Source organism: Ambystoma mexicanum, chromosome 12 (assembly GCF_040938575.1).
Source record: "Ambystoma mexicanum isolate Mex_15411 chromosome 12, UKY_AmexF1_1, whole genome shotgun sequence".
NCBI classification, from domain to species: domain Eukaryota; kingdom Metazoa; phylum Chordata; class Amphibia; order Caudata; family Ambystomatidae; genus Ambystoma; species Ambystoma mexicanum.
In genome coordinates this window covers 361,618,879-361,636,180 of record NC_090936.1, presented here as the reverse complement: position 1 = coordinate 361,636,180, position 17,302 = coordinate 361,618,879, and the positions used below count along the sequence as shown (strand labels likewise).

The following is a 17,302-nucleotide window of genomic DNA, read 5'->3' as shown; positions in this document are numbered from 1 at the left end:
GCTTGGACAGTCCAGACTTTGAAAACCGAATTGCAGGCAGATGCATGCTTAAAATTAGCATTGGGCAGAAAACAATTTACCATAATGTATGGATAGCGAGTGGAGCACAAAATGAATTTTACATGGGAAATGACATCATGCACAGAATGTGTATGGTGTTAGATTTCCTTAATCAAAAAATATGGTCACGCCTAGGTGGTCCGGCACCTGAATTTGAAGACAAAAGAAGGGCTTATCATTGTGCACAACTGGTTCCTTATGCAATCGAATTACAAATGAGGAAAGATACTATTATTCCTGCATTTACAAAACAGTTTGCAATAACACTGAAATGCAAAAATGGACAGCAGATGAAAGGCTCTGATGCATTTGTATGCCTGAATGAATCCATAAAACAGCAAGGCCTGGATTATGAATACATTCCATTGGTAGATATTGGTGAAGGACCTGTAAAAATTATGGTAAATAATAAAGGTTGTCAGGATATTCATTTAGAGGAAAACTCCCCATTAGGAATGGCCATACAAAAATCACATTATACGGCAGATTTAAATAACATGGTGATTGGAAATATTCCTGAATAGTATGTAGATGCCAAGGGTGAGTTGCCAGAACACCTGGACTCTCAGCCCAAAGGAATATTTAAAATTGATGATTCAAATGAGACAGTGTGCTGCCATCAAGAGGATTGCATAATATTTAATTTAAATGAAAATGAAACAGAAAATCAGCCCATTGAAGTGGAAGCTGATATGCCAAAATATTTAAAAGTGGCAGCTTTACAAAAAGACACAGCCACACAGTTAGAGGAAAGCGCCGAGATTCCCTTACCAGAAGATTTTCCAGAATTTTCCAAAATGGTAGAAGAACAGATCTCCTTAGCGAATGCGTGTGAAAGCAATGAAGAGAGGGACAATCTGAGGGAGATATTTATGGAGTTTAAGGATGTATTTGCAAAAGATGCTTATGATTGTGGTTTAACTGATTTACATGTGGCCACACTACCAGAAGGGTGTAGCAGAAATCCAGTGTTTGTACGCCAGTATAGACTACCGCTGGCATGTTTAGAATCATTGGCAGAGATTATTAAAAATTTGGAATCGCAGGGAATCATCAGGCCCATTCATAGCACATCCAATACACCTATTTTAGGTGTGTTAAAGCCAAATGGTCAATGGCGGCTGTGTGCAGACTTGAGAGAGTTAAATAAAAGAGTACCAGTATCTAGATGGCCACTGCCATTCATTGATCAGGGCCTAGCTCAGATACATGGTTCAAATGTATTTACCACATTAGATCTCACCTCTGGATATTGGTGCGCGCCATTGGCAGAGGAGATACAACATTTATTTTCCTTTACATTTGACAGGACTCAATATGCCTGGCTTAGAGCTCCGTTCGGATACATCAATAGTGGGAGTGAATTTGGCATATTTTTGAGAAAGGCCATGCCGGATGCAGCGGAAAGAGGAACAATAGTTTATGTGGACGATGTCCTGATAAAAAATAAAAGCCTGAAAAGCCATTTTGATGAAATAAGACATGTACTTGGCCAATTGCAGAAAGCAGGCGCCAAAGTATCTTTGCAAAAAGCACAATGGTGCAAGAAAAAAGTGAACTTTCTAGGGCATGAAGTGACTGAACATGGGCTAAATCAACAAAAGAAGAAAATAGAGGCCATACAAAGATTAAAAGATCCTAAAAATGTGAAAGGAGTAAAAAGTTTATTAGGGATGACAGGCTATAACAGAAAGTTCATTGAAAATTATGCAGAAATCACTCAACCATTGACTAAAATGCTTAAACTGAATACTCCCTGGAAATGGGAAAAAGAGCAGTCTGATGCAGTGGCTTAGGAATGTCTTGTAAAGGCACCATGTTTAGCATACCCCATAAAGGACAGGGATTTCTTTATAGAAATAGGTTTTTCTGAACATTGTATGTCAGCAGTGTTATCACAAAAACACGATTTGAATCACAAAACCATTGCATATGCAAGTAAGGCATTTTCCCAAGTTGAAATGAAATTTAATGAATGTGAAAAGGCCCTATTAACCACTGTGTGGGCGCTACAACATTTCCGCCCCATTGTTCAGGGAGAAAAGGTGATTATTGAAACAAATCACCAACCTTTGCAATTTTTAGAGAGTAAAAGAATTAGATCAGGTAATCTAGCGCAATCCAGAATCACTTCATGGACGCTGGCATTACAAGGTTTTCCCGTAGAAGTGAGATATGGACAAAATAAAAAGAACCCAATTGCTCAAGGGTTAGCTGACTTACATGACTGTGCAGCTGAACAAATACCAAATGAAATGGAAGTAGAAACTAGTTTGCAGGAATTTGAACAATCACCACACAAAGCTTTTGATGAAAAAACATGCAAGGATTTGCCAACTGTATATGTGGATGGTTGTGCTTTTCACATTGAAAATAACAGTAATAAACAGTTAGTGGCAGGAAAAGGAAATGTCTGGTTGAAATGTGAAGGTGTCCCCAGTATAGGGATGAGGATTGGAGATAGGAGCAGTCAGGTGGCGGAATTGGCAGCCATTTATAAAGCAATTGCTACTGCAGTTGATAAAAAGTTCAGTGAAATTGTCCTGGTGACTGATTCTGACTATGCACGGAATAGCTTTGTGGAGTATTTGCCTGGTTGGAAAGCAAGAGGCATGGTTACATACAACAAAAAGCCACTTAAGCATGGAAAAATGATACAAGCCATAGACAAATTGGTGTCATAGAATAAGTTAACAATATACTGGAGAAAAATTCGTGGGCATTTAAAAACACCAGGAGAGGATAAGGAGGGAAATGATAAGGCAGACCACCTGGCTAAGATTGGGGCTGTGATGGGAGAATTGCTACCTATTGATTATTTAATGGGTGAAATACAAATTGATGCAGTCACACGTTCTAAAGCACCAAAGGAGGTAGATCAACCGGTGGTGCAGTGGAGTCATGACACGCCAGACCAAGATTTGATTGAGGCACAAAAGAATGATCAAATTTTGGGAATCTATTATAATCATTTGATAGATCCCGAACAAAATTCTTTGACAGAAAATGATTGTATGGGAAAAGAAGAGTTGAGGGTGTTATTAAAGAACAAAACACGAATTAGATTACAGGATGGACTCATGATTAGAGAGTCCATAACAGGACAAATACAGTGGGTAGTACACCTTTCATTCAGAGGACTAATGCTACACCATGCACATGATGCCATAACTGAAGGCCATAGAGGTTCACAAAAAACATTAGAAATACTAAAAGATTATGCTTACTGGCCACATATGTCCCAAGATGTTGAATTATATACTAGAGGATGTCTAGTATGCGCCCAATTTAAACCTGCTTCACCAATGCATAGAGCACCATTGATGAAAAGAGGCCTAACTCTCCCATGGTTAGATTTGCAAATAGACTATGTAGGTCCTTTAAAAAGGTAGAGCAGGGGACACCGTTATATTTTGAGTGTGGTATGTTTGATGTCGCAGTGGATTGAATGCATTCCTGCACCAGATTGTAGTGCGCAAACAGCAGCCACATTGCTGGTGAACCATGTGTTCTCAAGGTTTGGGTTGCCACAAAGAATTGAGTCAGACAGAGGAAGTCATTTCACAAGTACTCTAATGAGTAAGGTATGGCAAATACTAGGTGTGAAAAGGAAACTACATATCGCATATCGGGCGGCGTCTTCAGGTACAGTTGAAAGAAGCAATAGGTCTGTTGTGGATATTTTAAAGAAATTTGTGGCAGAAGCAGGTTCCAGCTGGGATTTACGTTTACCGTTGGTTTTGATGGCAATCAGATCAACTCCTGCCAAGGCAACAGGTGTTAGCCCCCATGAGGTCTTGACAGGTAGGAAAATGGTGTTACCACAACACCTACTATACAGAACACATGAGCAGACACTTGTGAGTGCATCCACAGTTCATGAATATATAGATGAACTGAGGAGGCATTTGAAACATGCATTTGCTTTTGTGCAGAGAAATCTGGAAAGAGCTGCTGACAGTGCAATGTCTTATTATGACAAAAAGACATCAGTAAAGGAATACAGTGTAGGGGATCAGGTGTACAAGTTTCATTTTGGAAAAAGTAAACAGAAAAATTCTAAATTTCTAGCAGCCTGGCAGGGGCCATTTCGAATTATAGATAAGGTCTCTCCTGTAGTTTATAAAATTTTGAAAAATGAAGGTGAAATGGCAATAGCGCAGTTTGTCCATGTAAATCAAATCAAACCATGCCATCCCAGACATGAGATCAGGCAGCTTGAGCATGTAGAAACAGATAAAGTTCCTTGAACACAAAAAGAGAAAATAAATGGGTACAATCAGGAGGCAGTGACAAAGAAGTTAAAAAGTTGATTGTTATAATGGCACATAAACACTGTAATATATGTAAAAATATATAATATAAAATAAATAAATAAATAAATAAAAAATATATAATGGAAGCTCATGGTTGGTGTTCAGAGAGAAAATGTATTAAATATTGAATGGTGTTTTATATGTGCTTGTTTTCTTTTAACTTGTGTTTAATTTCAGAAAAAAAAAAAAAAAAACACGATATATTTTTACCAAGCATGTTTTATTTTTGGCAAAAGGGTGAAGTTAGTATTGTGCTATGTACTTAATTTGTTTATTTTCTATTTGATTTAGAAAATTAACATTATTTGGTCGGAGGTTCCGGGATCAGAGCCCATGGGAGACGATGGAGTCCTGGAGCCCACGTGGACGGATTCCGGGAAAGCCCCAAAGAGGGGAGAAGACCAAGGCTGCAAAGCGATCAGCATTGAAGATGATACCGATGATATGGTTAATGATGATGATATTTGGAGGGATCTTCAAGAATTCAGAAGCACAGGTTGTCATTGAACCTGGACCAGCATCTGGTATCGCGGTGGAAGAGGCACCAGGATTCATCATGAGTGATAGAAGGATGATTTTCCAAAATATATACATACCATTGAATCCTGAGATTTTGATTGAAAAACACTTGAACAATACCGGAATTAAGATTGAACAGACTAAAGAGTGGCTGGAAACAAGAAAAGAGGACACTAAGCAGTCAATAAGAGATATATTAATGCAATTGGAAAAAACATTCGTGAATTCAGCAGACATTAAGAAGAAGAGAGGAAAGAGAGGTGCGGTGATGCTCGCGATATCATTGGTAATGTCTATAGTTGGAGCCATAATAGGTACCACAATATCAACAGCCAATTCTATTTCGGTAGGAACACTGAGTACTAAAGCGCAACAACTGAGTATTGACCTAGAAATAATACAAAAAAACATTAGATGGAATTAGAGGGGGACTGGATGAACAAGTAAGATTCATAAATGAAACTGCAATCATTCTAAATGAACAAGCGGATGTAATGCAACGGGCGACTAAAATAATACTTAAGCATGACAGAACTTTAAATGAAATATTGAACATATTGAGTCCTGTTGATAGACTATTAACGAATTATATGAGAGAAGTTCAAACTGCAGTTTCACAATTGATTCAAGGACATATCCCCTTGTATTTTGTTTCGCAGGATATTATTCGTCAAATGATAGAAAGATTGACCAGGAGGGAAATTGATATAATACAGGTGAAAATTGCATTCGAAATGGGTAATGCAATGCAGTTATATGTGGACTTGGAAAGACTAGAGATCGGATTTTTGCTATGCATCCCATATGTAGCCCCTGAACTTATTTATCAAACGAAGTGGGTACACAACGTGGGATTTTGGCAAGAGGACAAATTTATTAAGATTAAGACTCCAGAAGTGGTGGCATTTCAGTCATGGGAACCTGAAGTTTATTTAATACCAAATCTGGAAACATGTGTAAAATTTAAAGAACAAAATTATATGTGTCCAGGTAAACCGTTTGTTCCTGATGCCACAGATGCTATTTGTGGTTTGAAATCTGACCCAAGTATATCAGAGGGATGTGAAGTGATTATTAGCAATATGGGGAGTGAAGAAATGGCACAGGCTAAGATGGTCAGAGGTAAATGGTTGATCAGCACCTGTTTAAAGAACATGACGGTAGTACATTTAAACCATGGAACATACGTGGTTAAACAGGTGAAATATAATGTTTTTTATTTACAGGTTCCAAAGGATACAATTGTGTCAATTGGGGGGTTAACATTGTTTCATGTAACAAATGATGTTTGGGAAAGCCAAGTGGAAAATATCGATTTTTTTCAAAGGGATACTTTTCCAATAGATCCGGATGTGGAATATTTATTGAATCACAAAGAAAGACATGTTATAAAAATGAATTTGAGAAAAAACAATATTACAATTAGTAATCTGGGGATAATAGAAGTGGAAAGATTTAATTGGGGAACCTGGGGGGAACACTCAATAGTGGGTTTGGCTGTCCTGGTGTTAATTATGGGTGGATGGTTGATTGTGCTATCAGTAAAAATGAAAATGTTACTGATTTTACTATCTACGTCAGGAAGAGAAAGATATCCCAATACACATGCATTTTAAAAAAAAAAAGAACAGGTTGTTTTTAGGAATTGGCTTGGATTGTAACCAAGTTCTAAAAACAAAAGGAGGGTATGTAAGGATATTTGGCGTGTTACAGCACAGAGTACAGCACTACTGCACAGGTAGCCATTTTTTTATGCAGCACCACCACATGGGTGTGGTGCATTGCTATATGTGTTACCAGATTAACATGACATATAAGTAAAGCCAGGCTATTCAGTCAAAAACGATTTTAACATATAAGATGGAAATCTATTTTTACAGTTAAAAGCACACGTGCACATTCAAAAATGCACACTATTTTTCACCTGAAATGCCTATGGTGCAAGAGACACATTTGAAAATTAATAACTAACATTATTAATAACTAACCTGACTAATAAAACTGCATTTAACATAACCCACTAATAAAAATGTGTCTCCACTGCAGAAATAGGCCTACTCTGAAAGTGAACTTTTAAACGCACATTCATTTTTTTCTTTTTCTCTGCTGCTCTGTCCACATAACTCAGGAAGCCAAGGGCTCGAAGGTACAGGAAATCAGTTGGTTACAAATGGTTACTGTAAAAAGGAGCCATTGTGTAGAGAGGGAGGATGTGGCATGATTAATTTCTGATTGGAGCAGCGTCATAGCAAGTATCATGCTAGAGGCAGTGATGAGAGTTTTTGCTGGGGGGAGTTTGAAGAGAGGGGGAAGACAGTCGGGATTTGGAGAGCTGGGAAAAGGACCTGTTTTCCTGGTTGGAGCATTTCTGCTGAAAAAGCTGAGAGTTCCAGGCAATAACCCCGGTTTGAGAACGAAAGACGCTTGTTTTCACCGGGGTTAATCTTCAAGGGAGCCACATTCAGAAAGAGAACAGCTGAAGAAAACTCAGGCTGAACAGATAAGGTAATTACAGAAGTGTGGGGGCTGAGTGTGTACGAGAATATTCAGTCAGTGTAGGAAAGGAGATTCCTGTGCTTTAATCACATGTTAATGTTGCAAATTGAGTTCTCGTCTCCGCCACTCTCTTTTCAGTGCATCACAAACAATGCTGTTACTGTGCTATTTTATTTATTTCTGTAAAGAGTGAGATCGTGTTTAAATGCAACTTTTATAATACACAAAAATATTTGAAAGCAGACTGGTGGTGTGTTTTATATTTACCAAAGCAGTGCTGATGTTGTGGGGAGATGTTTAGACAGTGCAATTGTCATTTTCAAGGTAGCTAAACATCAAATTTGGTTGCAGCCGTGTGCACAATGTAATTTAGTATGAGCAGTTATAACTAACTGTGTGTGTTGTAGTTTGTCGGAGGTCTATGAGTTGACAAAAAGGGAGGCCCGGGACATAGTTCACTACCGTATATAAGATAGTGAAAATACCACATGATAGCTCGCTGCCGTAGATAAGACAGAGAGAAATTGCCCATGGTGGCACACTAAAAATGAAAATGTGGTGTTCCAGAAATGCAAGCCTGAGGTCTCTCTAGTGATTACACGAACAATCTAAGCAAAAATAAGGGATTCTGGATATTGGGGCCACAAATAAAACAAGGGAATTATGCTCACCAAAATACCACCAACCACGCATACCAACCACGCATACCAACCACGCATACCAAATATGCATGTCTGGGTGATGAAATAATGCATGTCCACTGTATTATTGTTGTACATGGCCCAATCTGAATACAAGGAGTGATTGTTGCTAAGTTATTTTTTGCCGGTAAGAAAATACCGTCAGGCCCCAAATCTCCACAAAATACCATACACTACTCTATCTTCCGCTCTTCTTTGAAATCTCATGTCCTACATTGTCCTTAATTGTCTGCTACCAATATTGATGTTTGGATGTTTTACTTACCATTATTGTTGTAACACACTCTGTTTTTAAATTGTACAGTGCTTTGGGTTAAAGCGCTATATAAAACACAATAAAATACAAATACAAAATACAGAACCTCATGGTCTACACAAACTACCTTCAAGCATTTCATGGCAAAGGCCACCACCCGATTATTGGGATAAGGGTTGGCTGGATGTAAGGGCCAGCCCCATACCTCCCAATGCTAGAGCCAGCCATTGCTCCTGTATCCCCAACAGCACTAGAGTCGCTGCCTAGGTAATTAGTAGTCCGTTCTTCAACGTCGGGACAATCCATAGTTCAAAAGTAAAATTATCTATACGAGCTGCACCAACCAAGTACTCCGGGCCACCATTTTATTGTAGTGTAACATTATCCACAAGTCAGAAGACCTTAGCAGCTGCAATAAAAATCACTGCAATGTCCTGACACTACATAACGTCTGCAGAATACTTTTTCAGCTTGTGTGAGGAAAATGCAATGCTGACCCTGTTTCTTAATTATTTGTTTTTAAGCATGCATTTTCGCTTGTTTTAAGACACCATTATAAATAAAATCAGGGCCCCACTTCAACACTGCAGTTTCATGTGAAAAGCATTTGTTTTTCCTTTTTTTTTTAAATGCAACTTTCAGATAGAAAGGTGTACTTTTGCCAAACCATTATTTCAAACCGCTTTCAGAAGTTGTATGGTCTTTTAGATAAGAAAGAAGTTTCCATCTTTATATTCCAGGCATACTTTGGCCAATGAAGTTTAAACAATTTTTTCCATTCATTCTAGAAACAAACTGTGCTGTGCCTTTCTCTTCAGGAATCATTTTACAGTGCATCATCTGACGAAGAAGTCTGTTGGAATTCCAAAACGAATGCTTTCTTCCATTTCTGCATAGTATTTTCATTTAGTTCAATAAGGTATCAACAGATGTATCTGCTGTGATTTTAAAACTAGACTGACACAGCGTTGAACTGTTTTCTTTTCAAGCACAGTGTTTTGCTTGTTTTCGAGAAGCAAACACAAGTACCTTGAGCCACCATTGAATAACACGTGGTGCTGAATGCAGCATTGATGCAGCTGCAGAGTTTAACTCAGACCTTCAGTTTCTGCCCAATCTTTTCTTTGGCAGCAGAGAAGCCTTGGGTGGCATGGAAGGTGACAGTTTGGCCACGGAGATATTGCATGGAAGAAAGCAGTTTGGCAGTAGGCCTGTGGGAGAAGGCAGTTCATGGACTGCACGTAAAAGGTCAATGGGGGTCATTATAAGTTTGGAGGTAGCCATGCCGCTATCAGAGGCATGGCTACCCCCTTACTGGGTACCAGGTCCGGATTCCCTGAATGGGGAAGTGCCGGGTCATTCCAACCTTGGAGGGCCTGGTATTTCCCCATTCCCATTTCAGCCCCCATAGTAACGGGCCCGTTAGCATGCTGGTCAGCTCGTGGGACCCACTAAGGCCGCCTGGTAAAACCAGGCATCCTTAATGGGTCCCGTGAGCAAACCTCATAATGCGGCGTTAGGGGTTTAACGGGGCCGGCTGATCTACTGGCCCCATTAAACCCCTACCACCAACCTTGTAATGACCTCCAATGTGTGCCATGCAATTATGGAGACACCATTATAAAGTGCTGGCCGCTGAATGGCGTAAAATGGACACAATCTCAATGGCACACACACTCCATATTTGAATTCCAAAATGGATGTCCAGGACAGTTACCTGGTGAGAACCTGCGCTGGGAGTTATTGTATTCCAGTGACTGTAACCAGGGACAGTGCCTGCCTATTCCAGTTCTTTGTAGCTAAAACATGCATCGAGCCTCAGGGGGAACCAAACCTTTGCCCTCATGATGGCAGTCTTTTTATGAATGAAATGCTTCTTTAGCTCAGTACTTTAAAAGTTAACTATCACAGACATGTTTTACCCTGCTTGGTGTGGGGCAGTGGATATGCTTGGAAATGAATGAAGTTCCAGGTGCATCTCATGTATGACAACACCAGGGAAATCACACAGAGGAGTTTGCCTGTCCTCCAACAGGTTTTGAAGCTATATGACCACATGTCTCAAACTTGGATTGCATGAGGAAGCCATACCAGTGGATCCCACCGATAAGAAGATTGAGGTACCTCTAAAGCTACCCTTTTTAGTGTCAAACCTCTCGATAAGAACAGAGATGTATGCAGCCTATTGGTTGGAGTCTTCTGTGAGCTCTTTGCCCTGCAGCAAAATCAGTAGGATGCATCAGGTTTACTGTCCAGTATGGAGCGTCAAGCGAACATATTGTTCAATGTGACATTTGATGAGTCGTGGACCTCGGCCGCAGCAGCCGAGTCATCTCGGGTGGACCATCAGCAGTTGTGGAGGTGCTCCTAGAAAATGGATGCAGCCGAGAAGACTCTCGTACTGCATCTTCCATGCTTGGGACTCATATTCTTTGTACCCCAAGTGGAAGAGCACATTAATAAATCAACTGAGGAACACAACATCATCAACCCAATGAATCCAGGAAAGGAACAACCTTGCAGAGTGGTCAGGGCAGGATTCCCTTTTGAGGTTGCGGTCGCTGCTTGGTATTCCTTAGAGAAGACAGGTCCTGACCTGCCTCTCAACAACCCAGCACCCTAGAAGTCCATACTATGGGGATTCAGATATCCTGCCCAGGTATGGGGGTGGCTGCACATGTTTCTGGGTGCCTTGAAAGAGACAAAGACACATGGGCAATTGCAATGGCCATGTAGAGGGCATAGACTATTCCACTGACCCCCCCTTATCTTCAGGGCAAACACTGACACTGTTCCCTAGAACCCATGCAAGCCCCAGCTAATTATCGATGGGATTGTAGAGTGATGTTGGTGATGCTCCATGGAATATGGGAAAAGAGTGTTCTCAATCCTAATTTTGGTCCAGAAGACATCAGGGGACTTCAGGCTGGTCATTGAAGCTAGCTGATCAACCATGTTGTAACATATTACAGATTCAAGATGGTCAATCTGGAGACCATCATACCACTCATCCATCCAGCCAACTAGCCAGCCTCCATAAGAGATGCTTACTTGCATACACAGACGCAGAAGGAGAGACTGAAGTACCTATCTTTTCTGTATCAGGGCAGAACTTCCAGTTCCAGTCCTGCCTTTCAGCCTTTCATCCTCCCCCAGGGAGATTACAGAGGTCCTACCCCCACTAGTCGGTGAACTACATAAGAAGGGCATCAATGTATTTCGCTACCTGGACAATTGGGTAATTTTCACTCCTTCTTTCTTTGATAATTCCAGGATACACAGACAGTGTGTGTGAGACCCTTGAGTAGTTTTCCTGCACTGGAAGTACTAGCATTCTCCATCTCGTTTGATCAAATTCATTGGGGCCAGATTTCATACAGTGGAGTAATGGGAATGTTTACCCCAGAACAGGATGATCATGTTCCAAGAACGACCCCAGCGGTTATTGAGCATGGACCACATGTCAGCTTGGAAGTGGTTGGGAGACCAGAGGGAAATGTCCTTCAACAATTCAGCTGATCCCACGTGCATGGCACAATTTGAAGCCCCTTGTTTCCTATATCATGGAATAACGGTATCTATGGACAGTTTCTATGGTCTGCAACCCTAAGGAACAGCGCGCAGTGGTGACTAGTGCCAGCCAACCGTTTGCAGGGGTCTTCATTTGTCCTCTTGGCCCCCCATTGCTCACAACTGACACCAGGGAGAAAGATTGAGGGACGAGTCCTAGCAGACCCAGGGCAGATGTCCCCAGAGGGATGAGGCCTACTCATCAAATATGTATGCATTGAAGATACTGTAGTGAGCACTGATGCACTTTGTCTCCATCCTACACAGTTCTTGTGCGGACTCACAATCAGGTCACACAGTGTTACCTGGATTGGCAGGGGGAGACAAGGTGCAGACCATTGACTTAGATAGCCTTCAAAATATGTGAATGGGCAAAAAGCAAATTTCTCCCAGGGAAGGAGAATATGCTTATAGGCTGCCTAACCACCCAACCAGGCTATTCCCCTTCTCAGTACACTATCTGTTTCCCCTCTCTGTTTCATTCCCTGAGTCTCTGCTTTAGGATTCCAACAGTGAATCTGATTGCTTCCAAGTAGGACCGTATGATTCTGGTATTCATAGCTCTCCCACCATCAAGGAAGGCGTATCATGTGGATGACCTCATTTGCATGGCCCAGGGAATGGGTTATGTTTTTCCCTGAATTCTAATAATCTTGAGACTCCTTAAAATGGTGCAGTTCGAGAGAACCACAGTTCTGGTGATAATTTCCCATTGGCCCAGGAGACCCTGATACCCCCTCATTCTCCAAATGGCTCGGCAGAAGTCTTAGCCATTGCTTTTGTACCCATCTTCTCTCTTGTACCACGACCCTTCCTTAGCCTGCTGAATCTCCACCTAATGGCATGGAACTTGAAAGGTTAGAGTTGAAGCGCTTGGGCTGCTCCAAGGGAGCAGCACTGTAAATTTAATCACGGGGAATCCAGCCATCCTACTCAAATTCCAGTAACACTGAAAAAACATTTCCACATGTGTGAACGGAAGAGCTGTCTTCCCAAGGAAAACGAAATATGCCAGATCCTAGAATGTTTTCCCGATTGCTACCTTCTGACTCTGCCAGTTTCGCTGCTGCGTGGTAAGTGGGTGGTCATCCAGCCTTTTTCTACAACCTACGAGTGTGTTCAACATTTGGATCCGCTGGTGGAAAAGATGTTTAAGAATGTTGTTTAGGGGTTTTGACTTAAAGCAGCCCATAACCAGATCAATGGTTCCCACATGGGATCTGCCATTTGTTCTTAAGGGTCTGCACAGAGCTCCCTTTGGGGTTCTTGAGCTCTACTTTATCTTGTCCATTAGTTCAGGGAGGAGAATCACAGAATTTGGGGTCTTATATACCATACGTCAACTATACACTTCTTTCCGGATAGAAAGAACTATACGTATATTTGCTAACCTGCCTCCTTTTTCCCGCAAATAGTGGCACTTTTTCGTGAAACCCAGGAGATTTTCCTCTTGGTGCTACCAGCAGAGTTCCAGAATGTAGGTCCTCGCCCACTGGATTTGGAATAAGCTCTGCCCATATATCTAGAATGTACACAATCATTTCCCCAGGCAGATTCCACATTTGTGACCTATGGGATGCCCAAGTACAGTTTTAGTCTTTGTCCCTCAACAATGAGAAAACGGGTCCAGCTCACAATTTCCACTGCATTTGCAAATGTGGAGGTCCCGCTGCCTTCTTCAATTAAGAAAATATCCACTTGGGATATGACTGTTTCATGGGCAGTATTCAGTGGGTATCCATTCAAGAAATGTATTGTGAAGCTACCTGGGAGACTCTAAACATATTCACAAAACATTATATACCCGATACCTATATAACCTGATACCTACCACACTATATTTGCTCCACTGCCAGTGGCTGCCCTTGCGTCAGCCTTGACTGTCTACCACACCTACTGAACCTGTTACCTCCTGCACGATTTGACTGTCTTATGTAAGATGTAACCTATTGCACCATGCCCTCACTGTAACTTGCAAGTGCTTACAAATTATATCTCTGTATGCCTGTATCCTTGCATTGCCTGTAACTAAGCTTAAGAATACCTGTACTGGTTTTTTTTTGTGCCCAGCTAACCAAGGTTTCAGTGCGCAGCACCAAATAAATAAACAAACAAACATTATTAAACTATTTGTGAAAGAGGGACGCCCAATGGATATGGGATCTGCTGTGTTAACTTCCGTCGAGCACAAACTGTATAAAGCACTGGCACTGGAGGATTTTGAGTTACTGCGTGGTTGCGTGGACTCAAGAGCAGCTTGCAACATCCTCATGTGTGTAAGGACTGCGACGAGAAAGACGTAAGAGAGCGTGATATCCTGATTACTTACTGGTAATCTTCATTACACAGAGGCCTAGTCTTCCTTGTCAGAGTCCCAGTTCCTTACGTATTTATCTCAGGATGGTGGTAGGGAGGTAGGAGCATCTTCTGGCTGTTCTCTGGCATTTACATGGTTCATAGTGATTGTTTCGAATGGCAAAATTTCGAATGCCAAATTTTCGAATTGCAAAGTTTCGAAAAAAAATGCATCGAAAAAATGCTTTTTTTCACAATTTTTTTTGTGGGTTGGGTCGGGTCCCCACCCAACCCCCGTTTATTTTAACCCTTAACACCCATTTTTGTAAAAAAAAAAGAAAAAATCCCTTCCCTACAAAAAAATGCATTTTTCCGATGCATATTTTGTTTCGAAAATGTGGCATTCGAAACTATGTTTTCGAAACAATGCCTGGATACCATTTATACAGACTGGTGTTGGGATTCCTTATGTGTTAGCATTGTCATCTGAGCAGGTGGTTTGTCAGCACTCCTTTAAGCTTTAAAAGGCTTTGTAATATCTTCTGATTTTGTTGAATAGGAGAAGACTTCCTCTGTTGAGTGAACCTTATTTATGAGGGTAATCTTTCATCTGCACTGTAAAAACGGTGTGGTCCTACGAAAATATTATTTAATTCTGCAAGTGTGGGGACACCCGTGTTCTCTACAAGGTACAGGGAGAATGTATTTTCCCATTACAGTTGTACATTTTAGTAATTGCTAATTTTCACATATATTATCTGATTAGTGGAAATGTATGGTGTATTTATTTTGATTCATTTTACGAAGAAATAATTTTACAGCTTCATGATATGTGAATACACAGAATCAAATAGAATTTTCTGTGATTGCCGGGACTTTGGAAAACACTGTGCTATAAACTTCATATGTGCAATTTGTCTATTAAAAAGGTTACAGAAAAGCAGGAACCATGAACAAATGGAGAGACAAAGAAAGAAAACATTTCACTGATCACAAAAGCAGCCATTTACCGGTGTAAGCAGACATACGGCTAAAGAGGTACCTGGAAGTTGCAGCGTTATAGCCTTCAGCTGACGAAGATGACTGTTCTTTTTTCTCCCCTGATTTTTGATGGAAGGCACCCTTCTTTAAATCATTGAACAGGGAGTTAAAGTAATCCGGTCCTTGACCTATCACATTTGTCTCCAGGATGGGGAGTGATCCGGTCCGCTTTCTGAGTTCTGTTGGACCAGCAGCAGCTGTTCATAAGGTGAAAAGGAAGAGATTAACTATCATACTATGAAACCTCCCACCTTATGCCAATTTATTTAAAACCTATCATACAATCTTTAGCTTAAGAGTAGCTCCTGGTATCCTGGACTTCAGGCAGGACCTGAGGAGCCTACTCTTCCAAGAACATCTTGACAATCATTGACAGCTTCACTGATCCTTACTTCTCCCCCCCATGATCACCACACTCCTCTGCTCCCCCTAACCATCACAAGAACCCGGGTTACCACTTCATCCTACCTGTATCTCAGTCGGTGGGCCGCCCATGCACAGTGCACTATTGCTTTCCAGCTGGGTTCACACTTTATAAATCCCTTCATTACAAATCCCATACATCATTTGTTTAATTCACTCTGTGATGGGTTTAGCTTGTATAAGGAAATACTTAATTTGGATTAAGTATTTGCAGTTTAATGTTGGGATTCCCAATATGTGCAGACTTTACTTATTTGACCTTTATAGCGACTATTTCTAACTTAACATTGGCATTGACCACTTTTGTAAACTTCACACTTTTATGGCCTGTAGCTTTATCTGTTTTAAAAGAATATCTATTTTGACTGGTTTCCTCCTTCATTTTTGTGTGTTTGACCTTGTGTGTGTGTGTGTGTGTGTGTGTGTGTGTGTTCCTGAAAAAAGGGCGTGTATGCGTGTGTATGCTTCCCTATATCAATACAGTGTGTGTTCAGTGAGTGTGTGTGACTGCATGTGGGTCAAGTCTGTGGAGTGTGTGTGTGTTTTCGCTGTGCTTGAATACATTCGGAGTACATTATGTGTAATGTTCGTATATATGCAGATTCTGAGCATATTGTCTATACTCACTTTTATTCTATGAGTATAGAATGTGCTTATTGTATCTACTTATATTCTGGCCATATTGGATGTGTGCACACGTATTCAAAACATATAGTTCTGTGCATTCTACATTCCAAGTGTGTGTGTGTGTGTGTGTGTTTTTGTGCGTGTGCCATGCTTACTTGTATTTGGAGCATTTTCTATGTGCATACTGTGATAAAGGTACCTGCCAGGTTCTGGGGACATCTAGTGAGTGACAAAAAGGGCCAGCTACCTCCCGACAATAATGGCCAGGTGCCTCCCCAAGCTAGCGGAACAAGAACCCAGGGAATGTAGATGGGGGATTCCCCTGGCTACCCTCACCTAGTCCTCCCTATAGGGCAGTGGACAGTCATATAATAACAACTAGGGCGAGGGGGTCTTTAATGGGGGCATAGCCCCTACATCTGGGGAGCAAGAGTAGATAGGGTCAGTGAAATTGGGCTCTCCTCTCCCCTGAAGCACAGTGCTTTTAGTTCCAAAGTTGCTACTGCCCTTTTGAGAGGGCTGAGGGGCTGTGGTTCCTCCAAACCACTGGCACCTGTGTTTTCGGCTCTGCTTGTGTGGGTGCAGGAGCTTTGTCTAAATCTACAGAGGGTTCTGCATTAACAAGAGAGGCTCAACAGACAGAGTCATCCATCCATCCATCCATCCATCCATCCATCCATCCATCCATCCATCCATCCATCCATCCACCCCTCTTTTGAAAAGGGCAGCCACTCATTAAGTTAAGAATAGACAGGTTTAGGGATTTCACCCTGGGCAAGGGTTAGGGTGGGACAACCAAAGAAAGAGAACACCCCAAGAGGATGGATTAGCCAGTCACAAATCTCACATAAAAACTGAAAGCCATCCTCTGTGGGTGGTCTCTTTCTTTGGTCTTCCTGCAAAATCCTACTCCAGTTGCCTGAAGAGACACACCTGTGTTGCATTACCCGAGGGAAAGGCTAAAGGCAGGGCCAGTACATGGTAGGCAGGGAGAGGAC

The 17,302-nt window shown here is 41.3% G+C and overlaps 1 protein-coding gene across 2 annotated transcripts in view; it reads right to left on the bottom strand.

Moving 5' to 3' along the window:
• LMNTD1 (lamin tail domain containing 1) overlaps positions 1-17,302 on the bottom strand; it is a 2,112,860-nt gene that overhangs the window by 498,027 nt on the left and 1,597,531 nt on the right. For both annotated transcript variants that reach the window (XM_069628478.1, XM_069628479.1), the window contains exon 11: positions 15,256-15,451. In XM_069628478.1, coding sequence (XP_069484579.1) covers positions 15,256-15,451 — 196 coding nt within the window. The remainder of the gene's footprint in view (positions 1-15,255; positions 15,452-17,302) is intronic.